This window comes from Stomoxys calcitrans, chromosome 5, assembly GCF_963082655.1.
Source record: "Stomoxys calcitrans chromosome 5, idStoCalc2.1, whole genome shotgun sequence".
In the NCBI taxonomy this organism is placed as follows: domain Eukaryota; kingdom Metazoa; phylum Arthropoda; class Insecta; order Diptera; family Muscidae; genus Stomoxys; species Stomoxys calcitrans.
This window is the reverse complement of record NC_081556.1, coordinates 157,922,833-157,949,886: the sequence shown is the minus strand read 5'-3', so window position 1 is coordinate 157,949,886 and position 27,054 is coordinate 157,922,833. Positions and strand designations below refer to the sequence as shown.

Here is a 27,054-nt window from a genome sequence, read left to right as displayed (position 1 = left end):
CGACGTACTCTATTTTTTGCCAGAACACAAACAAAAGTCAAACAACAACATGCAACAAAAACATCATTACGGGATATTTGTGATCACCACACAGGCTGGAACATTGAGGGCCGATTTGTGTGGTGTTCATTGCTGTCATGAAAAGCTTAGCTGGGAGCTACCGGGTGCGTTCACAGGTTGCGGATAGTGGAATGCTTCATACGTAGTAGCTGCTATTGCAGTCGCGGACAATCGGCGGTATCGAGTGGAGAGTCTCAGCGAGAGGCCGGGTGGCACCGGCTCTTGCTTAAATACTGAGTGAATATGATGCTTGCTACGACAAGGCGAGATATTAGCGCTTTTAAATAACCAATGGCCATCATGTTCCCGCTGCGATCGGTCGTATAGACCGGAACGAGCTTGCTCACCTATAGGAGCTTGACGAGGATCGCCACCTCCACATGCAAATGTGGCTACAACAACAACATCATCATTGAAACAGAGTTGAATGGTACCCATTTCGAGAGCAGTAAATTATGTTTGCAATTTATTTAAACACAAATAATTGACTGCAGTCATAAGCCACAAACTATGCCGATTATTATAATAATAAACAAACGTTTTCGACTGACATAATATCTCAAAAAACCGACGGATCAATCAAGATATATTCATTTGCAGGTAGTGGCAGTTCCCCAAAAACAAAATATGGAATGCACTCTATGTCAAAATCAGCGATTAGTGCAATTTTCGTTGTTTGTGTGTGTAATGGTTCTTAACAATAATACACACACAACTAAAACTGGTTGACAGATAGTGAACTTCGCGAGAAAAAATTGTAATCACCTGTTAACGGTACACTACCTGCTAGTTATGTCATGGGATCATATTTCAATGTAATAGGTCATTTATACGTTACATCTTATTCGTACTCATCGTGATTACGGCTTTTGCCAAACACGGTACATCGAAATTTTATTGTCTTTGTATTTATTAAATTTTCTATACTTTCCTTCTCTTTTTATAACTTTAGTTTGGAATGAATGTGTTTTTTAATATCTGTCAAGTAAAGATTACACATTCCTGTGCAAAATCAATAAAAAAATTGTACTCAGCTGTTCGCATGACGACAAAAACGTGACAAGCGAAATTTTCGATAACGGTACAGGTAACGAAGATTTCGCTTAGGTGCATACTGCGCTGTAAACGGTAATCGATAGACGCTAGTCATCGAAAAATCAAATGATTTTGATTTTTCAGCCATGACTAAGGGTTTTGTTTACATGTGGCGCATAAACCTTGTTATCACCAATACTATTACAACGAACACGCATCATGATGTGCCATGTAAAGTCCCCATTAGACTTATATGTTATCGTTTATAATGGCATTTTTGCAGCTCTGTTCCGTTGCGGCTGTATCGATTTACATCCCTGTTCCCTGTTGTGTGTCTCGTATTTCTTTCTTTCCGTACGATAGCGAAGTGAGCTTGACTTCAGGAATAGAATTTGCGATTTTAAAATTTTTGCAAATTCTCCGGTTTTGATTGTATTGGTAAGGTTTGTCTCGTCGCTTATACATTATGAAGTTTTCGTTTTGATTAGTTGTATGTATGTATTATATTCGGTTGGATTAGTATAGTTCGAAAATTTGTGGTATTTGATGGTGCACGTGTTTCAGTACCTCCTTTTCTCTAGTGACAAATTTATACATGCAACGTCTATATCGAATCACATTATCCGATATTTGTTACTGCAGCGTTTCAATTAAATCCGGGCACAAGTATAACGTACAGTTCTATGAAAATATTTTAAATAACCTAAGCTTTTGAGTTAAAAATTCTTAAATTAGAATTAATAATTGAGGAAATACGCAGTTTTAAATTTTCTTCACACATATATGTGTATAGTATGCATGAAGAAATTTTTACCCATACATGAAGGCATATAAAAGTACGTGTGTGTTTTTTTGCATTTTCAGCAATTGAATTGAATTAGAGACATGGATGCCAAAAAAGGAAAAGATGTTGCTGCAAAGGGCAAAGATGACGCACTAATGAGCGACGATGACGCCCAGCACGACAACGAGGATGGATCTTCCATGAGTGAAAATGAGGGGGAGAAGGAATGTTCCACGAATCAAATGGTGTAAGTAGAATACACTCATATAAAAAGTTCTTACCCTGCAAAGCCCCATGATTAGCAGTTGGTTCTTCAAAGCCGGCGTATAAACCGGTTTTGGGCTTAGCAGCACCGCACATAAAACCATGTGTAAAGTTTTAATGCACAACATAAATACATTGACCGTTTCCTTTAAGGCCTGCTTATATGAATGCTATTTTGCGCCGGCAATTCCTACAAGAGATGGTAAAAAATCTGCCCGCCAAATTACAAGATCGTATAACAGTTTTGAAAAATATCCAATTGGAACACTTGAAATTAGAAGCTCAATTTTTCGATGAGGTCTACGAGCTAGAAAAGAAATACCAAGAGAAATATAAAGTTTTGTTCGAGCAACGCAGAACCATTGTGACAGGTGAAGTGGATCCGCCCAAGGAAGATCCAAAATGGAAAGTCGAACCAGAGGAAGAAAGTATGGAGAGTGTGCCCGAGTTTGGCAAACTGTTGAAGAAGTTTAAAGAAATTCCTGAGGACACCAAGGGAATTCCTAATTTTTGGCTAACTATCTTCCGTAACACAGAAATTCTTTCTGAGATGGTGCAAGAGCACGATGAACCTGTGCTGCAAAAATTAACTGACATCACCATCAAATACGACGATGAGCATTCGTACACTTTAGAATTCCACTTCGATAAAAACGATTACTTCACAAATGAAGTTCTGACCAAACAATATTTTTTGAAGTCTGCTCTAGATGAAGACTATCCATTTGGCTTCGAGGGGCCAGAGATATACAAATGCAAGGGATGCAACATAAATTGGGAGAAGAAAATGAATTTAACTGTGAGAACAATTAGAAAGAAACAAAAACATAAGCAAAGGGCTGCTGTGAGAACCATTGTAAAATTGGTACCCAATGATTCCTTCTTCAACTTCTTTAACCCACCTGAAGTATCCGATGATAAGGAAGAAATCGATGAAGAATCACAAGGCGTAAGTTGGAAATAAGAGCAAATATTTATATCATTAAATAAAATGTGCTTTGTATTTTAGATTTTAGCTACGGATTACGAAATCGGTCATTTCTTGCGTGCAAGAATCATTCCTAAAGCCGTTTTGTATTATACGGGAGATGTTATCGATGATGAAGACGAGGATGATGACTCGTTCGATGGTGAAGAGGAGGAGGACGAAGAATCGGGCGATGAAAAAGAACATCCCCGTATGGGTGGGGGTCACAAGAAAAAGCCTATGCCCAACGATTGTCCAAATCAATAAATCTAATTTATATTTCACAATTCGCATGAACACAACACTCACACAATCACACCGGATATATTCATTAAAAATGAAATGAAATTTCATTTTTTACAATACTGTAGTTTTCTAAAAACAGTGATCAAATTATCTAAATTTGAATCCAGAGGACTTTTTTTTTTAATTATGAATTTATTACATATTTGGAAAAATAAAAATCGATTTGAAAGGTCAAAATATTGTCTTCATCCCCATAAATCTATGTGTGTTCTTCAAATTGGGAAGCGATTGGAGCTATGCCAATATCATCCATCTACGGCGAATAACCTGCGGTCAGTGTGGGCACCATAAACGGCAACCACAATTACAATACTTTTTATCAAGGATTTGGTCACTGTTGTGTTTTATATTAAAGAAAATTTATTTTATTATTTAAAAATTAAATTTTATTGGCTTACCCCAAATGAAGTCATGGTTTAGCAACATTGTAAAATGATTACAGTTTTCCAAAATAGTACTCTTTTTATACATCAAACATGCTCTTTGTAACTGGATTTCGTGAATACATTTTAATTAGGAACGTGGTAAATATTAATTAAAAGAGATAACAATAACGAATGAAAGAAAAAAATATACCAAGTTATTGCAACGAATTGTAATAACCACCACCTCCCTCCATGCGTCTGTCCAAATCAAGGCAGCGTTCAAACAAAACCCTTCAGAGCTTTCACGAAATGCTGCGACATATCCTCGGTTGTCGTTGCATGTAAAACTACATACTTTTCTAATCAGTACTTTGGGTGTCCATTCAACACGTTTTAAAAGATGCCTTAGCTTATTCTTTAATGTCCAATTTTAATTCAACACGAAATTCGCACCGAAGGTTTATCTCACACTGTATTTGAACGATCCTTTGTAAAGGCTAGGTGAGATTGCGGACTGTTTAAAACATATCATTATAGTGGCGAATTTTTAAAGATAAAAATATTCGGGGCAGTTATGAGTTTCGTTTTCACTGGTGGGTCAGTTGTTGTTGTTGTTGTAGCTGTGTTTTGTACACTGAGGCGGGAACCCTTGCCAAAGAAGTACTGCATCGGCTCAATCCGGAACGTACAATCAGCTGCCGCACCCGACATTTGATTAAATAAATTTGAATCTCAGGTTTTTTTTTACACGACGGATACACAAAAAAATTGCAAAAATTTTTTTAATGTTAAATAAAATGTATTCAACTAAAAAATTAGTTGATTTATTTTTGTAATTGAATACGAGTTTACGAGTCTAAATAAAAAATAATCGATTCAAATCTTTTTATAAGTGTATCTAAATTTTAAAATAAAGAATTCGATCTTAAGATATCCATTTTATAGCCACATCTATGGGACCCCACCATAAATAACCTATTACGGATCCTGACTGAGGAGGGATTTGAATCCGTCTGCTACGCACGATGTTATAATATTTCTAAGGGGTAAGGATTCGAAACAGCTATGTAGAAGTACCGAAAGGGTCCTGGAGATTGCATACGACTGGGCTGGATCTAGGGGGTTCAATGTTAACCCAGAGAAGACTGAAATCTGCTGGTCACGAGGTTGTCTTGCGAGAATGGATATAGGATAGGAACAGGTTATACTATCGTGATATAATCGAGGCGACGATAGGGAACCTGAAAGACGACACTTAAGGTCGAGTGCGGGACACTGCTGCCATCGTCATAGTTGGATTGACAGAAATCTGGTATTGCCATCTGGAAGATCATGCTTCACAGATTGATGACTTCGCAAAGTTGGCAGATCGCAAAAAATTAAACAAATCGGTAACTTCTCAAGGTTCTTGGGTTGTCTTTAAATGGTACAATGACAATATATGTTTTATTATCAAAAAATGTTTAAAAGAGCAGTGGAGAAATTCTCTAGCGATCAGACACATGGCCACTTAATTTGAGTCCAAAAATATATCGTACTACTCGATTAAAGACAATGAGTTGTATTTTTAAGTGCTGTAAATTAATGCCACAGTACACCTACAAGCAATAAAATATGTGAGGCTTTAACGGTGTGAGACCAAGTTGACGTAATTCTAATAGCAAAAGGAAGAAAACGAGAAAGTTTAATGATGATAATCCATGGAATTTCAACAATTTATTTACGTGACAATAGAAAGTTGTTCAAAGGGTGAAAGGGAATGTGAAATTTAGAATACACCATATTAATTTGTTCTGATCTTTGTATTAGGATTATTTTAGGGGTACATTCCCACCGCACCTCCGTCAGTTGACCACAAATTAGTGTATAAAGGTTTGTACCAAGTTCGCTTTTCGCGACGAAAATCAATATTTTTCGTGTTTACATTTTTTAGACATTCATTCAGTAGCACTGAAGGCCCTCATTACTAGAAAGCGGAATAATACGCACTTTATGTTTATGGGCCTTTTTTTTACCAAAATTTGTATATTCCACTGAAGGAGTTTGATTGATTAATAAATAAATTGGAGTTAGAAACGAATTTTGAGTGTATATCTGAAATATGTATTTTTAATGCAAAAAATATGCAAAATGTACGAGCCAAAATAGATAAGTTTAGAATCTTGAATGAGGCAACGGCTATGTTTTCAAGTACTTTTATATTTTGCCGAATATGTTTCCGATCGGAATATATTTTAGTACAGACCCCAGATTTATTTCACATTTCGCACATCGAGTTGTATTCGTCCCATCTATATTATTCATACAGACCAAGATCGTTCAATGTTGTTGTTGTTGTAGCCACATCTCCATATGGAGGTGGCGATCCTCGTCAAGCTCCTGTAATTGAATAAGCTCATTCCGGAACGGGGTGGCCATTAGTAATTTAAAGGCGCCAATAACTCGCCTTAACATATCGAGCATCATTGGCACTCTGTATTTATGCAAGAGCCGGTGCCGCCTGGCCTCTCACTGAGACTCTCCGCTCGATACCGCTGATTTTCCGCGACTGCCGTTACAGTTCCACCATAACCTGTATACGCGCCCTGTAGCTCGCAGCTAAGGCCCCCCGAACTTCGTACCGAGTATGGTCCACCATGTTACAGTAAAACTGCTATGGGTATATAAATTTTGCATTTTTTACATGATTTCGATGAAATTTGGTTAATATATACACACTTTGTAGCATACTTGAGGTAGTGGGTAACCAAAGTTCGGCCCAGCAGTACTTTAAGTCTTTTCACTTGTTTTGTAAAAGTTTTAACACATATATTTAATAACGATATATAGATTCTATAATTAGTATTGCAATACACCTTTTATGGACTCAAGACACCCCAAATCGGGAGATCGAACTATATGTCAGCTATATCCAAACATGTTCTGCTATGGACTATAATTGGTACGAGCCAATTTTCCAAATTTCACATAAATCGAGTAATATATTTGTTTTTATGGACTAAAGTACTTAAAGGACACGAAACGATTTTCTGTGCGTTTAAATTTTTTCCCATGCTCCAAAAAATATAGGCATTTGCATATATACCTATCTACTCATTATTTAGAACAAAATTTTAATAAGAGTATTGCTCGTATGTTCCCTGCGGAGTATGTTAAAACTTTTGTATTGTTTAAAAAATTAATTGCGAAAAATAATATTGATTTTTAAACGCAAAAAGCGATCGCAGTACCAGCCTTAAGATACTCTATTCTCATTCAAATTTTAGATTCGCACTCCTTTTTAAACAGTTCTCGTTTGGTTCATTTTTATATGAATGCTAGCTTGCCGGTGTGCTTCGCTACACCCATATGTTTTTGCAGTCCCCTTTTAACATGGTCCAAATTTGAAAATAATTATATTATTATATTAAACTCTCAAATAACTTTCATTAGAATCGCGTGCCGTTTTTTATACATGTCCATTTGGGCCATAATTTTGGGGTGGGGCGACCCCCCGGGAGTGGGCTCAAATTTTTATTTTGTTGCCCAAAAAGTAATTGCCGATTTTTCATATAGTCGGCGTTGACAAAATTTTTCACAGCTTGTGACTCTGTAATTGCATTCTTTCTTCTGTCAGTTATCAGCTGTTACTTTTAGCTTGCTTTAGAAAAAAAGTGTAAAAAAAGTATATTTGATTAAAGTTTATTCTAAGTTTTATTAAAAATGCATTTAGTTTCTTTTAAAAAATCCGCAATTACTTTTTGGGCGACCCAATATATAATTGTAGTATTCTACTTTCAAGTACCTTTCGTTTTAATCCTATACCGTCGACCTATGATGATGATTTTTGGGGTGGGCGTTCCCTTGGGACTTGGTCCTATATTTTTATATTAGTTTCGTATTCTACTTCCAATTACCTTTCATTTGATACCCATATTGTCCCAATTGGTAAACATGTCTGTTTGGGTGGTTTTTGGAGTCGGGCGTCCCCCACGGTTTTATACCAATTTTGTGTTACGATAATGTGGCGTACAAAATTTTACTTAAACCGATGCAACCATCCGAAATCTTGAGTTTTTAAAAGTTGTGGTTATATCTGCATCCGCACCCGCGAGGGGTGCGGATCACAAAATGAGGTACACTATTTTTGCCGGGGGTCTAAACTCTATCATCTGTGAATATTTTTTGAAAATCGGTTCAGGCGTTTTTGAGTCTATTCGGAACAAACAAACAAAGCGCAACACTTTAATTTTTATATAACAGAGACATACATATATATGCATTTATGATGCAGATATAATATTTTGTTAACAGGAGATCAGGTTTGAGCGTTGAAAACTTAGGCCAAGTCAACATTCTGAGACATACCCCATAGAAAACTAAATTCTAAAGTCATCCCGATCTTTATAATATCGTATTTTTACAAGACAACCATATGGTGGTCAACTTATTTTATAATAAAGGAAAACACAAGAAGTGAATTGAACACCACAGGTTGGGACTTCGGGTTCCGTGTGGTCTTCATCGTTATTATGAGAAGCTCACCTGGGAGCTATCGCGGTGAGGTTAAGGTTGCCGACAGTGGGATGCTCCGCATTTATACGGATTAACTGCAATTGCAATGGCGGACACCCAGCGGTATCCATTGAAGAGTTTCAGTGAGAGGGCAGGTCAGTGTAACCGTTGTGAGTCTAATTTCTGGTCTTTTTATAGTTTAAAAACTTTCGAAATTGACTATTTTTTGAGACTCTGCTTAAATATGCAAAGTGCAACTTTAATAAAATTTCAGAGAAAGATTTTTGATTAAAATAAGAAAATCTGTTTCCTCTGTATTGTGGGTTTTTCTTTAATTTCCAATCGAATTTCGAGATTTCTATGCCCGTTCTTTTTTACTGTCGTTGCAGTCTGTGTGAACCACTAGATTGTTTATTCACCTGACTACCAAGTTGGAGCAACTTCTTCCATTTATTCAAAGTCACGATCGCCCGACTTACTTAGTTTTCTGTTTTAATCTTTTATAAAGTGTTAAATAATAATTGTCGATTTTTTAGGACAATCAACAATATCTGGTGCAACCTTTTCAAAATTCTCAACGGTAACGATGGGCCGGGTAGCATCGGCTCTTGCTTAAATACTGAATGCCTTTGATACTCGACATGACAAGGCGAGTCCCAGCACCGGATAACGATGAGCACCACACCGGTTGGAAATCTGTGCTCAGATTTGTGTGGTGTTCATTGTCATCATAGCACGCGTCCACAGGTGGCAGATAGTGGTAAGCTTTGTGTACGCAGTAGCCGCAATTGCAGTCACGGACAAACAGCGATATCGAGTGGAGACTCACAGTGAAGAGTGCTTGTGATACTCGATAGGAGTTATTACTCGAAACGAGTTTTTAGCGCGTTTAAGTAATCAATGGACGTACATCGCGAACGGTTTTTTGAACTCAAATGAGCTTGCTCAGCTATCGAGCTTGACGAGGACTTTTACATTCAAATATGTGGCTAAAACAACAACAAAAAGCAAATTTTTGGCGTCTTTACATAACCAATGACCATCATGTACCCGTGGCGAACTCACGTATAGGAGCTTGACGAGGATCGCTTCCTCCACATTCGAATATGTGGCATCTTCAACAATAAAAACATAATAGCAGATGAAAATTTGAAGAAAAAAAACATTCCATTAAGGCAAACTTCTCACATATCAATGAGAGCTGTCCGAAGCAAGTTTTTATAAGATCAGTGATCCTTTTTGTATGGCTTTTACGTGGCTCCCATGCATGGTATAGTAGCTCACCAGCATTAGGAGTGAATAACCGCCAGTGAAAAATTTTCTGATATACTCGTCAGGATTCAAACTCAGGCGTTTAGCGTCAGAGGCGGGTATGTAAACCGTAGTCTCCCCGAGGTGCTGCAAATGTGAAACCAATAACTATCTTAGGCGAAAGAAAGTTTGTGCATTTAACTTTTTTTATTATAAAGGAAAAACCATGCAAATCTGTGTGGGTACGAGCTCCAGCATTTAGATATTCATGTGTTCCTAGAGCTAATCAATTCAAAATTATCAACAGAGCCCTTATAAATTCTATATGACGGTTAAAAAACTTATGTGTTCGCTTTCCCTTTCACCCTTTGTTTGTTATTATCACGCGGGTAGTTTCGAAATTTTTAAAATAAGATTTCGAAAATCAAATCAATGAAGTTTTTTTTACCACAGAATTAAATTTGGCAATTTGTTTTGTTTGTGTGAAATCCATAACAGACTCAATATTTAAAATTGTTGATCTCCTTTTCAAAAATGGATTAGGTATCTTCAAAAGACAGGTGTATTGTGATTTGGACTCTCAACCAACTAATAGCAAGAGCAAATATATGTACATATATTTTTCGATATTTGAATTCACTTTGATTGAATTTAACGAATATTATTTACGTAAATTTTATTAGATTGCGTAATTCATTACATATATGACATGCTAACGTGGAAGAGTGCAATGATTTATTAAGAAAATAGGGCCCGATTATCGTAATAACATCAAAAATACGCCAGTTTTGAAAACAAAACCAAATTTAAAATGAAACAAATTTAAATTATATAATGTATATACTTTATATATTGTGAAATTTGAACATTTCTTTTTAAAAAGATTTTCGTCTAAAAAACAAATTGTTTTAATTTGTTATACTTAGAAGTCGTAGCTTAATATATCTTATTGATTACAATTATTATAGAAATTGTTATGAGAGTCATTTAGATTTTGTCGATACTTTTTTTCCTACAGATAAATGAACATTACTTGTGCTCCTGTGTCTGTAATCGTTCCAGGTTTGAACAGCGTTGTATGGCCGCGGGGGACAAGTATTTCATATGACCTTGATACAAGATGTCAGAGATGATCTTTTCGGCGTATAGAGCTTGTGTCGCATCCATTGTGCGGAGTTTATAGGCAACAATCTCACCGAAACTGGTATGGTGATCGACAGTATTCTTTTGAAAGCTCTTACATGCCAAAGAGAGTAGATTTTCTATGTCAAAAGTAACATCACTTTTAGATGTTTTGATTGGGGTTGGTGTGGTATCAGTTGTTTCGTTTGAATGCTGCGAAGAGAAAGATGATGAGCGTTTCCGGGATTTGCTGCTGCTTTGTTGTTGGTGCATCTGTTTTTGGGGCGACGTTAAGTTCGAAACATGGTTATTAGTAGCGCCTGTGCTTGGAGTAACGGTGGCTGCATTTTCGATTACAATAACTTGATCCTTTTTTACAGGTGTAATAGCAGTAATTTCCTCAATATCCCCTTTATCAGATATGACCGAGATTGTCACGGCGGCCTCATCTGTGTTCGTGGTGTCTTCGTCAGGTTCATTGGCATTGTTTTCTTTGTGGATTTCTTTACAAATGTCTGAGAATAAATTATTTTGCACCTGCAATGAATCGTCGACATTACCACTGTTAGATATTTTGTCCACCTCGACAATTTCGACTGATCCAGATTCTGCCTCCGCCAATAGTCGCGCCGCTTCGTTGTTTTTCCCATTGCTGCCACTACTATTATTGGTATTGGTGGAGACACTGTCGTTTGTGCTCTCTTGCTTATTCCGTTTGTCCACAGTCTCTTCATCTTTTAAAAACATAAGCGACTCAAAGTACTTCCTTTTTGGACAGTAGGGTTCCTCCTTTTCGCCTTTGCTTTTAAGTTCATTGTATTTCTTTAGCTGATGTCGAAAAGCACATCTCAGATTATTAATCTTCTGTTTGGTTCTTTCCACATTGTAGTGCTCTCCATGGCGGGCAGCTACATCAATTAATTTAAGATATGCTTCTTGGCGTTTTGATCGATTCTTATAATTTACGGAATCAGCTTTCCAAAGACACGGATTATTCCGGTATTCTTGAATAAAATCATCAATAAAATCCATATTATACTGTTTTTATCCCGACTTCTTAATTGTTGTTAGTTTTCTGTTGGGGATCTTAAAGTCGATTTTACACTAATCGATAATTCGACTATGTGTGTGAAAAAATCGAGGTCGATGTCTGCCAACGACAGGCAGTAACGTCTGTCAAAAGAATCTCCGATGAATGTTGCCATTTCAGCAAGTCGGTACCAAGTTCGTGTTTCACAGCGAAAAACTTACAGCAGTATTCACAAAAAGTTAAATGAAAGTTTTATAAACAACTGATAAGCATTTGCCCAAAAACCCGCATTTACAAACCATTTAAGTATGTAATACACAAAATCCTACCGCGAGAACACCTTAAAACATTTTCAGCGGTGGTGGTCTCCTCACCAATTATATATAATATATAGTTGAATCTTAAAATAAAAAAAAGTGCTGTTTTTTGCTTATTTTACATCTAAATAGTGTTGTTTTTAATTCAGGATGCAATTTTAATGTGCTTTCATGTGAACAGCTGAGTACAAATTTTTTATATTTGTTTTGATTTTGTCGTATATCTAAATGCCAAAGGTTTGATAACACACCTGTGATATTTTTCTAAAATCTTAAAAATATGTTCTATATGATTTTCCACACATAGCAACAAACAGTGTTGTAATAATGAAAATATAAATATAAAACACATTTGAAAAAGATAAGTTGATAAAGAAACTGTATTTCTAAAACCAATTTACGACATTTGCCACCCAAGGTAGTTTCGTTGGGGGTAGTTTTTGTTGTTGTGCTAATGAAACTACCTCTTAATTTTATCATGATATATGTTTAACTAAGATATATTTATTTACAGGAAGTGGCAGTTGCCCATCAACAAAATATTAAGTACACTCTCTGTCAAAACAGTGATTAGTGCAACTCTGATTTGATGTATGTTACTAGTTCGCGCCATCTTTCCTTGTTTATGTGTGTATAGTTCTTAACTATAATACACACACAACCAAAACTCGTTGACAGATAGTGCACTTTGCGAGAAAAAAATAGTACTCAACTGTACACTACCTGGTAATTATGTCATGATTAAAACCCCGTTTATACAGCTCATAAAAGCAGCAGGCTCACTTCAGCTGAAGAGCAGTGAAACCGGGTTTTAATATCTACGTTAAAACTCTGAAAGAACAAAATCAGATATAGTTATATCACGGCGAAACAATTAAAGGTGGTCTCATTTGTATAACACCACAAATCATATGGTGCAATCCGCCATTGTCCCATCAAGCTGATCGAGTTTTGCCAACCTACATAAAGAAATTTGTGTGCGTGTGTCTATACGTGTGCGTACATGTGTAGAGTATATGCGAGAAAGAATATAACAACAAAGAGAATACAAACAAAAATCTGACATCTTAATACCGTCAAACCTGGCCGGCTGTTAACAGCACCTCGCGCGAGGCCGCCTTGTTAAATCCGCCTTGTAGTTATATATAGCGTCAGATATAATTATATATAATTGGATCTAATTAGAACCAAATTTATTTTATCCCAGATATATGTATTTGGATCTGACCATATAATTCTTTTTACTCGGGATGGCTGTTTACAAAAGTTTGGCAGAAGAGTGGGAATTTCTACTCCCATCCCCACAGGGTTGTATTGTTGGGCAAGTGACACGACCATCCAAGATATATTAATTTACAGGTGGTGGCAGTTGCCCAACAACAAAACTGTCAAAATCAGTGATAAGTGCAACTCTGATTTTGTGTATGTTACTAGTTCGCGCCATTTTTCGTTGGTCGTGTGTGTTTCATGGTTTTTAACTATAATACACACACACAACCGAAACTCGTTGAGATAGTGCACTTCGCGAGAAAAAATTGAATTCAGTTGCTAACGGCACACTACCTGGTAATTATGTCATGCTGCGGAAACTTCCCAGTTGACAATTTCGTGAGTGTTTAAATACATTTGCATTTTCATTTAAAATTGTGCGAAATTTATTCTAATCCAGCGACATGTCGCTACTATTTTGCTCATGGAACTCAGTACCACTTGTACGGAATGTGTTCGCATTATCTTCGTTACATTTTTTACAATGAATTTTGAGAGTTGTTCGTGTGAAAAGTTAAAGTCAGTATTAGGCTTAATGCGTTCTGACAGTTGTTTGGCCGAAAAGTCGAAGTCAGTACTAGGCTTAAAATAAAACGTAGCACACACCTAAGCATTTGTGAAACAACGCCTAACGCGCTGATTATGGCTGGGGCTTAATAAACTATATGCAATTGCATGGCAACAATGCACGATTAGAACATATTATTTTTGCAGAAAGTTAATCGACCTTTTTATACAAGTTACCAATCAATTATTATTGTTAAAATGTCGATTTATGTGAATACGGGAAGGCTATTAGCAAGGGTAAAATTCAATGTTTATTTATGAACTTGTTGACTTTAATAAACAAATAAATTTTGCTTTACTAAATTTTAGCAAGTAATCACACGCCGCCGGTGTACAAATGCTCTAATACACCAATGCAGAACTAAAACTTCTACTCCAATGAACACCATAATCATGTTCGTGCCCCAACAAGAGGTAGGTCGTAAAATGTTACTACTACTACCACTTTTATCTAAATCTATGTCTAAATCATGTAAAACTTTACGAGAGAAACCCAACTTTATTAGATAACTTTCTAAAATCAACCCTTTCAGGCGTGGATTGTGGAACGCATGGGAAGGTTTCATCGAATTTTAGAGCCTGGTCTTAATGTTTTGCTGCCCATCATGGATAAAATAAAATATGTCCAAAGTCTAAAAGAAATAGCCATTGATGTTCCCAAACAGAGCGCAATCACATCGGACAACGTTACTCTTAGCATAGACGGTGTATTGTATTTACGGATAATAGACCCATACCGAGGTAAGTGTATTGTTATGGTTTAGTTTTACGCCCAATTCAATCGTTTTAAGCTAAAGGTTTTCTGTACGTTAGGTGTAGTTATCCTAACCTTAATCTTGCGGGAAATGTCAATTTACCAAAAGTATGTTACCGTTTTACCTTGCAGTAGTTAGACATTTCTTCAATATAAAAAAGTGCACCTATAATAATTATCGTTAAGCAAATCAAATTAAAATAAAATTGACGTTGCCGATTATATTATAACCTATAACACATGGTATTGATTCACTATGACTTCAGATTGGAACAAAATTCCATGAAATGTTTTTGTTATTGTCCAACAATTATTGTACATTGAAAGTTTTTTCATTTTCCATTCGTCTTCTTTAGATATTGGTTATTCTACCTCTTCTATTGTTGTCTTTGGGGTTGCAAGTGACCGTTCCATCTCTTAAGTAGCATTCTTTAAATTGCTCTCGCCTTTGTACCCGTAAAGGAACTACAACGTTCTCTGTGGTGCTCCTTCAGATTTTCTTCTATCTCGAATATTTATTTATTTAATTGTTATTGCATGATAAACGGTAGTTATTGGATGATAAATAGTTCTAACTCATAAGTAGTTGTAGCCAGACATTTTTGTATGGGATAGTGGCGATCCTTGTCAAGCTCTATAGGTGAGCAAGTTCCTTCCGATGAATCACGGTAGGAACGTTATGGTCATTGGTCATTCAAAGGCGCCAATAACTCGTCTTGTCTTATCGAGTATCACAGGTACTCAGAATTTTTGCAAGATCCGGTCCCTCATTGAGGCTCTTCACTCGATATCGCTGAGTGTCTGCGGCTGCAATTGCAGCTATTCCGTATACGAAGTATTTCACTGTGCGCAACCTGTGAAAGATGAATGTTGAAAGCCAAAACTTATAAGAGATACTACAGGGTAGCTGACACAAAGCGTTACTGCTCCAAACGAGCACATATTTTTCAGATCAATTTCTTCAGGTGCAATGAGAGGCGGTCGTTCTCCAAGGACTACATTCACCCAGTAGATATTTACCGAATCTGCTACCGTGTTTGCATGAATGTTGTCTGGACCTGCTTGATATGCCGCTCGATCTAGAGGTTCTCTCTTGTAGCGCTGAATCTACGCTCTAGGTTCAGCGCTACAAGAGAGTGCTGTTGTAGTGCTATGCGTTTTACGCAATCCGTTGTTGTTGTAGCCGTTTGTTGTGTTTTATCTTTCGTCTGTCTGATTCTGTTCAGTGTCCAGATCAAGGAACTCTGCAACTAGGATGGGGTGCGTCCAGAGGGATCTGGGTCTGATTCGAGTGGTTCTGGCTTGGCAGTCACACGCACTAGATCATGTAGATCTACCTTGAGGCTTTTGGGCGGTGGATACCTATCCACAAGATGATGATTTGGATGGTCTCTGCGATAACAGACCAAAAGGTATTGCTTAGACAGCATGTAGTTATGTCTTCGCACTGGTAGGATCTTTGTCTCCTGATGGAGGTGGTCCACATGAGAACTTAGAAGACAGCTCGTCGCAGATCGAAGGGCGGCATTTTGAAAGATGAATATTATTCCAAAGAATGCGTGTTGGTGATCTGCTGGAATCAGAGGTATGGCCATAAGAGAGAGAGAAAGAGATTTGCCTGTACTCTCCTTGATCGACCTACTATTTATATGTTCATATGTCTGCAATCACCAGGGTGGAGACGGACAGATTTAGAGCATCCGTCAAGTATTCACCCTAATGTATGAGCATCAGCCAACGCTGCCAATTTTTATTATTTTCATCAACCTGTCAGTATCTTTATTTCTAACAGTACATTTCGCACACAAAATTGCAGTTCGATTAAAGTTTAAGCTAAATGATATCTTTTAGTCCAAACGGCGAGCCGAATAGCGACACCACTTGGTATAGAAGTTTATGAACATGGCAGGATACCTGACAAATATAGCCAACATTAGAATGGGATTAACCACCGCTGAAAATTTTTATTATGTTCACGCCGGGATTTGAATCCATGCGTTAGACGTCTTAGTCGGACATGCTAACCTCTGTGCCACGGTCTCTTCGTTATGTTCACATATTCTTGTGCTGCCAGAACTCTTGCTGTGCTGTGAGCATCTGAAGTGGGCGGAATGCGTCTTTAGTAAGGTCCCTGTAGCCTGACTCATATGCCTTCTTCAGATTAACAAACAACAAGAATTAATCTTTTAATTACAGTATGTGACTTACACTGGTACTTGACATATATTGTAGGACACAATGGTATAGCAATACTGATAAAATTAACTTGTTCGTTTTTTTCTAATAATAAAGGTACATTTAGTATTATTAATCGAATTGCTTATTAGATTCTAGACCAAAACTTTTTAAAATAGTTATATATAGTATAACCATTTAAAATAGTAACAGCAGCGTTTTTATATTTAGTAGATCCCCAAACGCTACGTGAAGAAGGCTCTTTGCAAATTGTGAACAGCTATCGTATCTTCTTAGACCGTACAAATGCCTTATAATGGCTTCATTCGCCGTTTTCAGCGAGATTTGCTTCTCGAGTCGCATTTGCCAAACAACTCACAACCATAAAGTAGCACGGGGTAAAGATATGCATTTGCCAGGAGTGATCGGGAATGTTTTGGTGTGTACAGGTGTGTTTTATAGAGAGTTCTCAGCATTCCAAATAACTTTCCAGTTGCCGCAACGATGAAGTCATTCCATGTAAGGGTCCTGTTTAATACCGAGGTTTTGGGATGTTTACACGGTTTTATGTTGAGCCTTTTTTTGCCCATTTCTATACGCAGTTTAAATCATTATTCAACTTCTATATTCCATCTATAAGTTGCGAATTAGGAAAGCTTAAGTATAGTTGAACATCGTCCGCATAAATTTGTATATTTGTAAAGTCAAGTTGATGGAGTAGGTCATTTATATATTGTACATGCAAAACAGTAAGGGTACCAGTATTGAACCTTGAGGAACACCATGTTTAACTCTCAAAGGATTCGATATATTATCTTGAGTTACGACAGACTGAGTACGACCTCGCAAGTAGTTTGATACTATGGCAAATTCGCAAACCATTTTTGGATAGAATTCGAATAACATGCTTTAAGCCGTCTTTGGAACTGAACGTCATGCCACCACAATAATTTTTCACTCTCAGGTTTCCATTTAAACCGAACATCCGTTTGAACCCTCATGAATAGCCGTACATTTTTCGTTATTAATGTAGGTTTCTTGTAAGTGGTGGCGCTCAGCACCATGCCGTTTGGACTCGGCTACAAAGCTAGGTCCCTTATCATTGAGCTCCTCGCTGTTACTTAATGGGATGGATGTTCGTGGGCAAATTGCAATTGGGGTCCGGTGTGAAAACAATTTAAAGTATAGAAATAATCACCACACAGCATAATGTTGAATTTTTTTCAGGTATGGCTTAAGATAAAGATACCAGAGCTGCCTAAATGGGAGCTATAGCTAACCCGATATTGATACTAGTATTTTCATTTGGAGATAGCTTTAAAATTTTAACCTTAATGGTAAAAAAATATAACATACTTGTTGCATACTTTGATTGCAGCTTCTTATGGCGTCGAAGATCCAGAGTTTGCTATAACACAACTGGCCCAAACAACTATGCGTTCAGAGCTGGGTAAAATGTCGTTGGATAAAGTATTTCGGGAAAGAGAATCGCTCAATGTGAGCATTGTAGATTCAATTAATAAAGCTAGTGAAGCTTGGGGCATAGCGTGTCTCCGTTATGAAATCAGAGATATAAGAGTAAGCTATCTCAACAGAATTTTAAAAATAACATGCGATAACACTTGAAACTTGTTTTTAAGCTTCCCTCAAGAGTGCACGAAGCTATGCAAATGCAAGTCGAAGCCGAGAGAAGGAAACGTGCTGCCATCTTAGAATCTGAGGGAAGACGAGAAGCCGACATAAATATTGCTGAAGGCAAACGCCAATCAAGGATACTGGCTTCAGGTAATTCTTAAGCCTATTAACAAATCTTTATGAGTCGATTATAGATTGCAACTCAACTGTAATTGAGTTGGCAGGAGATTAAACTATTGGGTTGCCTAAAAAGTAATTGCGGATTTTTTAAAAGAAAGTAAATGCATTTTTAATAAAACTTAGAATGAACTTTAATCAAATATATAATTGCCATTTTGTTCGATAACCTTTTGCCATCTTCCTGGCAAATTTAGTATTCCACGCTCATAGAACTTCTGGCTTTTATCTGCAAAAAACTGAACCAAGTGCCTCATCATTGCCGAAAGTTTTACCATTTAAGGAGTTCTGCAAAGATCGAAATAAATGGTAGTCTGATGGTGCAAGGTCAGGGCTATATGGTGGATGCATCAAAAGTTCCCAGCCAAGCTCACTCAGTTTTTGGCGAGTGACCAAAGATGTGTGCGGTCTAGCGTTGTCCTGGTGGAATATGACACCTTTACGATTGACCAATTCTGGTCGCTTCTCCTTGATGGCTGTATTCAATTTGTCCAATTGTTGACAGTAAAGATCCGAATTAATCGTTTGGTTCCTTGGAAGCAGCTCAAAATATACCACACCCTTCCAATCCCACCAAACAGACAGCATAACCTTCTTTTGGTGGTTATCAGCCTTTGAAGTGGTTTGAGCTGGTTCACCATGCTTGGACCATGATCGTTTTCGACTAACGTTGTTGTAAACAATCCATTTTTCATCTCCAGTTATGATTCGTTTTAAAAACGGATCGAATTCATTGCGTTTAAGGTGCATATCACAAGCGTTGATTCGGTTTGTTAAATGAATTTCTTTCAATACATGTGGTACCCATATTAAAATTGACCCCAAACAAACAAATGTAAAGAAATTTCGCGCACTTTTTTTCTAAAGCAAGCTAAAAGTAACAGCTGATAACTGACAGAAGAAAGAATGTCAACGCCGACTATATGAAAAATCCGCAATTACTTTTTGGGCAACCCAATATATTAACTTAAATGTAGTCCATTAGTCAACTAAGGTCTTAGGGCTCAGCTAATATTTGAGCAAATTTGTTTAAATTAACCACTGCGTGGCTTCGAGTTGCATTATCTGAATAAATGAAAAAGAAAAAAAATTGGCAAGGCAATTGAAGATAGAATGAAGAAGAATTGCAATCCATAATCGACCCACTTTATTAAGGTATTGACATACTTTATTGGTTTTGAGTAGAAGCCGATCGTCAGGAACAAATTAACAAAGCAAGTGGTGAAGCAGCTGCTATGCTGGCCGTAGCTGATGCAAGAGCTCGTGGTCTTCAAACCCTGTCAAAAGCATTACAAGACTTGGTATTTATTTGTTGTACATTAAATCTGCCTCATTAATAAATACTATTATTTTTTATTTCAGAATGGGAAAAATGCGGCTTCTTTAACTTTAGCTGAGCAATACATTTCCGCATTTAAGCATTTAGCAAAAACCAATAACACTTTAATTCTTCCAGCAAATACCGGTGATATATCGTCATTGGTGGCACAAGCTTTAAGCGTATATCAGACAGTTTCCTCGCAAAACATAGAATCACAGGCAATGAATGCCAACGATTTTAGTTTGAAGTCCAGTACTCTGAATCAAAGTGATGGTATCTCTGATTCCAAAGAGCGGAAGAAACTACAAACAGCAAATGTATCGAAAATAGACATTGAATAATAGAAAACTGTATTAAAATGTTATAAACAAAATTGTATTGTTATATTTGCTTTTCGATAAGTGGCTGGCTGTTCAATATCTGTTTGGTTTTCATGGCAACGAAGGTGCAAAAGGTTGTCCTATTTCCTGTTTTTTCATGCTTTTTTTTTACATGTGCACGACTTTTAAATCGTGATATTTCCTAGCGTATGATCAGTTATGTAAACCGCTGATATGATTATAAAAAACATTTCGTTCATTTGTATGGAGATTAAAATTCGACAAATACCGCATAGTCTATTCTCAAATATCGCCGAACATTTGAATGCTTCACGCATGCGGTAATTCTGCATCTGGTTTATACGACTTTTTTTGAAGATTTTTGGTGATGGCTCCTTTTTTTGTTTTCCGTTTTAGTAGTAGTAGTAGTAGTAGTAGTAATCTTTATTTTCATTATTTTCTTTTTCAATACAATAATGTCTAAATAAACTTAAAATAAAATAAAAGCAATATATTAGCGTATTTCAGAGTTAATCCATCAAAATAAAGATTTACGGCTATGACTTCAAGTCGTCAGCCGGATTTAAAGAAACATTTTCAAAGCTGTGTTTAAGGGACATTTTAGTCTATGCTTAATAGTATTAGGCGTACTCGGTTAATATTAGCTTTCGGTATTGTAAGGCATTTTTGGTATATTTTATAAGATTATCCCAGTCTGCTACCTCTCTTCCATCTAAGATGCTAATTAATTCAGGTTCTGTCAGCGTCGGCCTGTGAAAGAAAAGCATGCGTTGGCTTCTTAGTATGGGACATACGGCAAGAAAATGGTATATTGTCTCTCTCTCCCTCAAATTGCATAGCGTGCACAAATCGTTGTCAACCAAATTTAAGCCTCTTTGATTAGCATTGAGGTATATCAAATCGACCCGTGCTTTAAATATCCACGTAATGTCCTTAACTTTATATTCGCCATTTAGGTACAAACACCCTCTTGTGAAATCCAGGTTTTTATAAAACCGTGACCTGCTTTGTAAAGCTTTCTGCAGCAATCTTTGCTTGTTAGCTTGCGATAGTGAATCTATGATGGAATTAGTCATACTGTTCCATTCACCTTGCGTTATATTTCCAACCAATGGTTGCATATCCAGCTCATTTAGAATGTCGTTTAAAGCTTTCACCCAAAATATTTGTTTCTGGACCATTATAAGTGTAAGTTTATGCGGCAGTCTATCCCTTTTATATCTGTACAACGTACTAGATATATACTTCAAATGCAGTCCCAGTGTGTATAAATGACTTTCTTGTAAGTCTGTTTCCATATAGAGAGCATAATTTGGTGTAGAGTCTGGCAAATTAAGAACAGTTTTTAAGAAAAAACGCTGCAATTGGTCAACTTCTTCAAAATATTCATAGCCCCAGACCTGCGCTGCATACGACTGTACCGATCTGCAAACCGCCATGTACAAGTTCCATTTATCTTGCAGGGATATTTCGTCTTTCTTTAAGAAGTTTTTCCATGTTGCTTTTATAGCACTTTTAGCTTGTGTTGTCCGGGACTGAATATGCTTCAAGAACTTCATTTTGGGCGTTAGTACCACCCCTAAGTACTTATATTCTGATACCACTTCTAATGGTTCTGCATGGAAGAACCATTTATCCTGCTGTGATAGTCTTCCCCCGTTTCGGAATACCATGATTTTAGACTTCTCAGTGTTGACTATTAAGCTCCATTTTTTACAAAATTCTTCCAAGTTTGCTATCATTTGTTGCAGGGTAGTTGAATCCTCCGCTAAAATTACTATGTCGTCAGCATACAGCAGGGTTTTTATGTTTATGCCTTCTATATCTACACCTCCTTCCAGTGCATCGCTTAAGTCGTTTATATAAAGAGAAAATAATAATGGCGATAGTAAGCACCCTTGTTTTACACCAGATTCTGTATCAAAATAACCAGACAGCTCTTCTCCAGTCCACACTGCTGACTGAGTGTTTTGATAGACAGCTTCTATCATCTTTATAAATTTGAAAGAGATGCCAATCTGATTTAATTTGTAGAAAAGTAAGTTTCGTGAAATTTTGTCAAATGCCGCTCGAAAATCTACAAAAAACGCGTAAACCTTCTTCTTTTCCGCCAGCTTGATATTGACCATCGAAGCTAAATTATATATATTGTCCACCGTAGAATAGTTTTTTCGAAAACCTGCCTGGAATTCAACCAATATATTGTTTTCTTCAACCCATTGTCCCAGTCTATCATTTAGTACACCCATGAATATTTTAGCCACGGAATTCATAAAGGATATACCTCTATAATTCGATGCATCATCGAGTCTGCCTTTTTTATGAATAGGGAATATAACTGTTTTCTGAAATTCTTCCTCAATTTTGCCCTCGGTGTAGATCTTGTTGAAAATTGCTGCAAGCTGGGTCAGGAATTCATCAGTAGCATTTGAATAGAATTCATAGGGAATTCGGTCTTCACCTGGCGCCTTGTTCGGTTTTGTTTTGGCAAGGGTATACTTAATTTCCTCTAATGTTATGTCTTTATCTAGAATGTCGTTTACGATCAGTGCAGGTGCGTAATGAACTCTCAAAGACGATTGTTCCTGCCTGAGCAGTTCCATAAAATGGGTTCTAAGTATCTCTGCGGATAAAGTATGACTGATACGAAAGTCCTGGCCATTTAACTCTCTTACTAAACTCCACCATTCTTTTGCATTCGATGTATTATTTAGTTTCTCAGAGATATTGGCGTAGTACATTCTTTTAGATACTTCGCAAATGTCCTTATATCTTTTTTTTGCGCTCAAATATGCCTGTCTATCTGTTTCCGACGATGATTTCCGAAATTTCGATAAGATTTCAAATGTTTTCCTTCTTGCCCAGTAGCATCTATCATTAAACCACTTTTTCTGTGGTACGTACTGCTGCGCTTTGTTTTGCTGAACTGCCGATGCAACAATTGTATTTGTCATGTGCTTGAGACATGTTATATTGTTGGACATTAATTGTAAGCTCAGATTAGCGGTGAGGTTTTCCTGGTATTGCAATTTATGACTATCTTTCCAATGCAGCTTCGGTAGTAAATTGAGCCTATTTTGTGGGACTACTGTGTTGTTTAGCTTTAGGTTAAGAGTTATTGGCAAATGATCTGACCAGATTTTGTCTACCACCTTGAAGCTTTCCACATATTGAAGCATGTTTATGGATACTGAGCATATATCATTTACTGAGGTTCCGGTGTTGCTCAAATATGTAAAATTACCGTCCTCATCTCCTAATGTTTGGCCATTTAGAATTACCAGGTTATGTTCATTGCAGTAGTCGATATACCTTCGTCCATTCGTATTTAATTCTTTATCTTTAGACTTTCTCGGCCCAGTACATGCGTGGAACGAATCTCTATATAGATCAACAATGCCTTGTTGTGATTCGCCTATTCTAACGTTTATATCACCTAGCACTATAAGGTTTTCGCATTTCATTTCTTCCATGAACAATTTTGCTAGGGCAAACTCTCGTATCCAGTCTGAGCCCCTTATATAGAGTGGAACTATCAACAGTTGAAAATTTTCTGTTATAATCTGTAATCCACAGAGTGTCTGATTAAGAATAAATGTATGCTTTATGCCTGCTTTATTTAAAGATTTTTTCACTCCTACGAATACTCCGCCGATAGCACGACCAAATCTATTTATTTTTATGGCATCTACCCAATATATTTCATACTCGGGAAAGTATTTTTCGGTTTGAGATCTTTTTTGTGCTGTGATATGTGTTTCTATGAGGATAATGATTTCAAACTCCTTTAGATAGTTAAAAAAATTAGGGAACAAATATTTATTTGATACTCCGTTTACATTGTACGATATAATTTTAATTTCCATATTATTTTGTTTTTTCTTTGAGCTTTGTCTCCCTTGGAGATCATCTAGTTTTTTGACGCAATTTTTTCAAAAATATTATTGTAGAATGCTGTTGTCAGTTCATTCCCATATAATTCTTTTAATACGGACTCCCCCTCTTCTCGCCCACACATTAATTTTCTTTCGCTGTTCCAATAGAACCACTTGTTATTGATGTTTAATTTATCATCTCTAACTACGATTTTATGTTTTCTTGATTCTTCGAGAATTGACTTTCTTATGAGCAGCATAGCTATCTTGTTTCTCTGCCTTCTAGGGTTCAGATCTCTTTCAATTGAGATTGCAGACCCTGCTAAAGCTTTAGTATTTTTCAGAACCTCAACTACTGCATTTTCATTTGGGAACTCGGCTATTACAGTTTGCAATCCGTTTCGTTCATAAAGGGTTCTTGCCGAAGCTATAGGGGGGTTGATGTTTAGCATGTCATTACATATCTGTTTGACTATATTCAGAGCAGGCTTATCTTTTGAAATATTTTTAAAGACAAGCTTTGTGTTTTGTATTTGATGCTCCAACCATGCCACATTCCTGTCGCTTTCTTCCAGTTTGTTCTTGAGCAATTCCACTTCCTGTTTTAACTGAATATTTTCAGTCTTCAGATTGGCAATTTCAGAAGTTGCAAATGATATACCGGCTTTAACATCTTCCATATCTTGTTTGGTGGGCAGATTCTTAATTTTCTCTTCAAGTATATTATTCATAGTGAATTTCATAATTTCCATAAGTTCACTGACCTCCATACTACCAACAGGTTTCTTTGCCATGTTATTATTTTCTGGTGATGTTTCGCCTATCTTACGCTTTGTTTGTTGGGATGTGCTTGCAACAGGTGTGTTAGGCATATCTAGTGATTATTTATCCTGTAGCTTTAGATTTTTATAATATGAAGTATACTTTAAGGCGCAATAATAATTGGTTCGAATGACTCAATTGTACTACAGATGTGGACTCGGATGATTAGTTGTGCGATTAGTCCTACAATCGTTTCTACGTTATGTGACAAGTCTCGGATTATACAGTTGTATTTTGCATGCATTACTTGTAGACCTACTGAACATACCACATAAAATCTGTCAGGCGTACCAGCTGTTTTTGTTGTGTTACAGAGTGGTGAAAGTGCAAAAAAATCTTCCGGTTAACAGCGTGAGAGAGACTTTTCCAATTTTCTTCCAATAAAATAAACTTTTTTTCGCCGATTCTCAAGATTTTTGTTGAAATTATAACAAGGAAATCAGCCAAACCAGTCAATGCATCCTCAGCATTCCATGCTCCAGAGCTTCCGAAGCAGCCGTGGTTGTGGTGTTTCTTTGTTGGGTTCAAGCCAGGCCGGGAACAGGTAATAAACTTCAATTTAATGGAGCCGTGCAAAAACGCGTTTGTCTCTTAAACTGTGCCAAAAACTATATCCGTTTTATTCTTGAGGAATTTTATAAGGTCCTTAATAGGGTTGTCTGGGATATATTTAATTCAAATATTTATTGTATTTAAATTATTTTTAATCTTCTCGGATGATTTGAATGTTACTTGACGAGTCTCCCATTTTAACTTATTTTGTTGTCGGTGGACAAGATATGACAATCTGTTGTTTGATTTCCATTGCTTTGTGAACTGTATTTGTGGGTGAAAGAAATTTAGAACTTACATTGTGTTTTCGACTTCAGTTTTTTCCAATACACAAAATAGTATATCGTCCACATACTTGTCAATCAATCAAATTTCTACGAAATTATGTATGAAGTTAAAATTTTGACAATTATTTTAATGAACATATCATTTGACTTTGTCTTAGCATTTTCAAGGCCCCATGTTGGCAATACGACAGCGATACTAAAAAAAATAGAATTTCATTCACTATTTGGACCAAAAAGATGTGACTGTGCGTGCACAGACTTGCCACAAACCGTACTTTATGGTGTATAGATTTTGACTAAGAAGATTCATTACAGATTCAGGCACAAATTTTGGAGGAGTAAGTGAACACACTCTCATTAATAGCATGCGAATATAATCAAGAGTAGTATTCATTCGTTAGTAATATTGTGGTTCCTTTTATTTAAATCTGTGCTTTTTGTTATTTTGATAAGATAAAAAAAACTCGATAAGTGTTAGTCGTAGTCAAATGAAATACCAGAAATAATTTCACAAAATTAATCCATACAAAACAAATGCATGTGAGATGTTCAACTATACGCCAAGAGATCAATAACGTAACATATTCTATAAAAATTAAAATTTATTAATTAAGAGTAAAAATAAGTTTACGACATATTTTATTTTTATATAAGAATTCTTAGAAAATTTTTAAATTTCATCAGTCCGTCATATTGTGTAATAACAGCTTCTAGAGGCTCAAGAAGTCAAATCGGGAGATCGGTTTATATAGGGATGTATTCAAATCTGAACGGACAAGGCCTAAATCTGAGCCAATAGGACAATTCCAAGCGACCTACAACAACAAGAATTCCTTGTGCTAAATTTCAAGCGGATATCTTTATTTTACCGAACGCTATAGTGATTTCCATCATCCTATGGTGGTGGGTATAAAATAAAGTGCTGCACAAGCCGAATTGAATGAACCCTTGCCAGCTGTGGCAGCATGTCATTGTCCTGTTAAGCCATGCCGTACACATAAACTAACAGACAACTGGCCATCACAACTGCATACTACACTCGTAAATTCAGCCAAGCCCTTGAGCAGCATGGCATGCATTAACAGCGACAGGTAGGTCACGAAAATCTCAGGTTGATCAAAACAAAACAGCATGCTGTCAAGCGTGGTTTGTTGCCATAGGCTATTCGCGAGTGAGCTCTGCAAAGAAAGGCGTCGAATTGAGAAATATAGAGTACATATTCCAAAAACTTTGTAAATAAATTGTGGAAAAATATATTTAAGAGAAATTCTTCAACCTCAATCG

General features: G+C 36.6%; 3 protein-coding genes and 1 long non-coding RNA gene across 8 annotated transcripts; 2 read left to right on the top strand and 2 right to left on the bottom strand.

Annotated features, from left to right (window-relative positions):
• Positions 1–1,403: 1,403 nt before the first annotated feature.
• On the top strand, positions 1,404–3,614 carry LOC106091934 (nucleosome assembly protein 1-like 4). Of its 4 annotated transcripts, none has more exons than XM_059370056.1 (4): positions 1,404–1,533; positions 1,960–2,126; positions 2,297–3,092; positions 3,153–3,614. In XM_059370056.1, the coding sequence occupies exons 2-4, from the start codon at positions 1,981–1,983 to the stop codon at positions 3,375–3,377; spliced, it is 1,167 nt and encodes a 388-aa protein (XP_059226039.1). In that variant the 5' UTR covers positions 1,404–1,533; positions 1,960–1,980; the 3' UTR covers positions 3,378–3,614. The 4 variants fall into 4 exon arrangements, with proteins under 4 accessions (XP_059226039.1, XP_013114095.1, XP_013114096.1 ...); XM_013258641.2 differs by having other exon boundaries at positions 1,404–1,538; XM_013258642.2 differs by lacking the exon at positions 1,404–1,533 and adding an exon at positions 1,643–1,768.
• On the bottom strand, positions 3,504–5,758 carry LOC106091935 (uncharacterized). Of its 2 annotated transcripts, XR_001222068.2 has the most exons (4): positions 5,506–5,757; positions 3,993–5,435; positions 3,815–3,905; positions 3,504–3,750 (listed from the first exon to the last, which is right to left on the bottom strand). It is a non-coding gene; the product is annotated as an uncharacterized LOC106091935 (long non-coding RNA). The 2 variants fall into 2 exon arrangements; XR_009398501.1 differs by having other exon boundaries at positions 3,815–5,435; positions 5,506–5,758.
• A 4,595-nt stretch (positions 5,759–10,353) lies between these two features.
• Positions 10,354–11,744, bottom strand: LOC106088420 (uncharacterized). The gene has a single exon (XM_013253935.2). It carries the CDS (start codon positions 11,678–11,680, stop codon positions 10,556–10,558), a length of 1,125 nt encoding a protein of 374 aa, XP_013109389.1. The 5' UTR covers positions 11,681–11,744; the 3' UTR covers positions 10,354–10,555.
• A 2,202-nt stretch (positions 11,745–13,946) lies between these two features.
• LOC106088439 (stomatin-like protein 2, mitochondrial) lies at positions 13,947–20,266 on the top strand. The gene is made up of 7 exons (XM_013253964.2): positions 13,947–14,068; positions 14,141–14,245; positions 14,365–14,572; positions 18,139–18,338; positions 18,401–18,545; positions 19,758–19,873; positions 19,935–20,266. Exons 1-7 carry the CDS (start codon positions 14,030–14,032, stop codon positions 20,232–20,234), a joined length of 1,113 nt encoding a protein of 370 aa, XP_013109418.1. The 5' UTR covers positions 13,947–14,029; the 3' UTR covers positions 20,235–20,266.
• Positions 20,267–27,054: the final 6,788 nt, after the last annotated feature.

Excerpts from the sequence above, each read along its gene's own strand:
- LOC106088420 (XM_013253935.2), bottom strand. The coding sequence starts at position 11,680 with ATGGATTTTATTGATGATTTTATTCAAGAATACCGGAATAATCCGTGT.
- LOC106088439 (XM_013253964.2), top strand. The coding sequence starts at position 14,030 with ATGTCGATTTATGTGAATACGGGAAGGCTATTAGCAAGG. Across the intron at positions 14,573-18,138 it reads GATAATAGACCCATACCGAG|CTTCTTATGGCGTCGAAGAT; the intron begins GTAAGTGTATTG and ends CTTTGATTGCAG. Across the intron at positions 19,874-19,934 it reads CAAAAGCATTACAAGACTTG|AATGGGAAAAATGCGGCTTC; the intron begins GTATTTATTTGT and ends TTTTTATTTCAG.
- LOC106091934 (XM_059370056.1), top strand. The coding sequence starts at position 1,981 with ATGGATGCCAAAAAAGGAAAAGATGTTGCTGCAAAGGGCAAAGATGAC. Across the intron at positions 2,127-2,296 it reads TGTTCCACGAATCAAATGGT|GCCTGCTTATATGAATGCTA; the intron begins GTAAGTAGAATA and ends GTTTCCTTTAAG. Across the intron at positions 3,093-3,152 it reads TCGATGAAGAATCACAAGGC|ATTTTAGCTACGGATTACGA; the intron begins GTAAGTTGGAAA and ends TTTGTATTTTAG.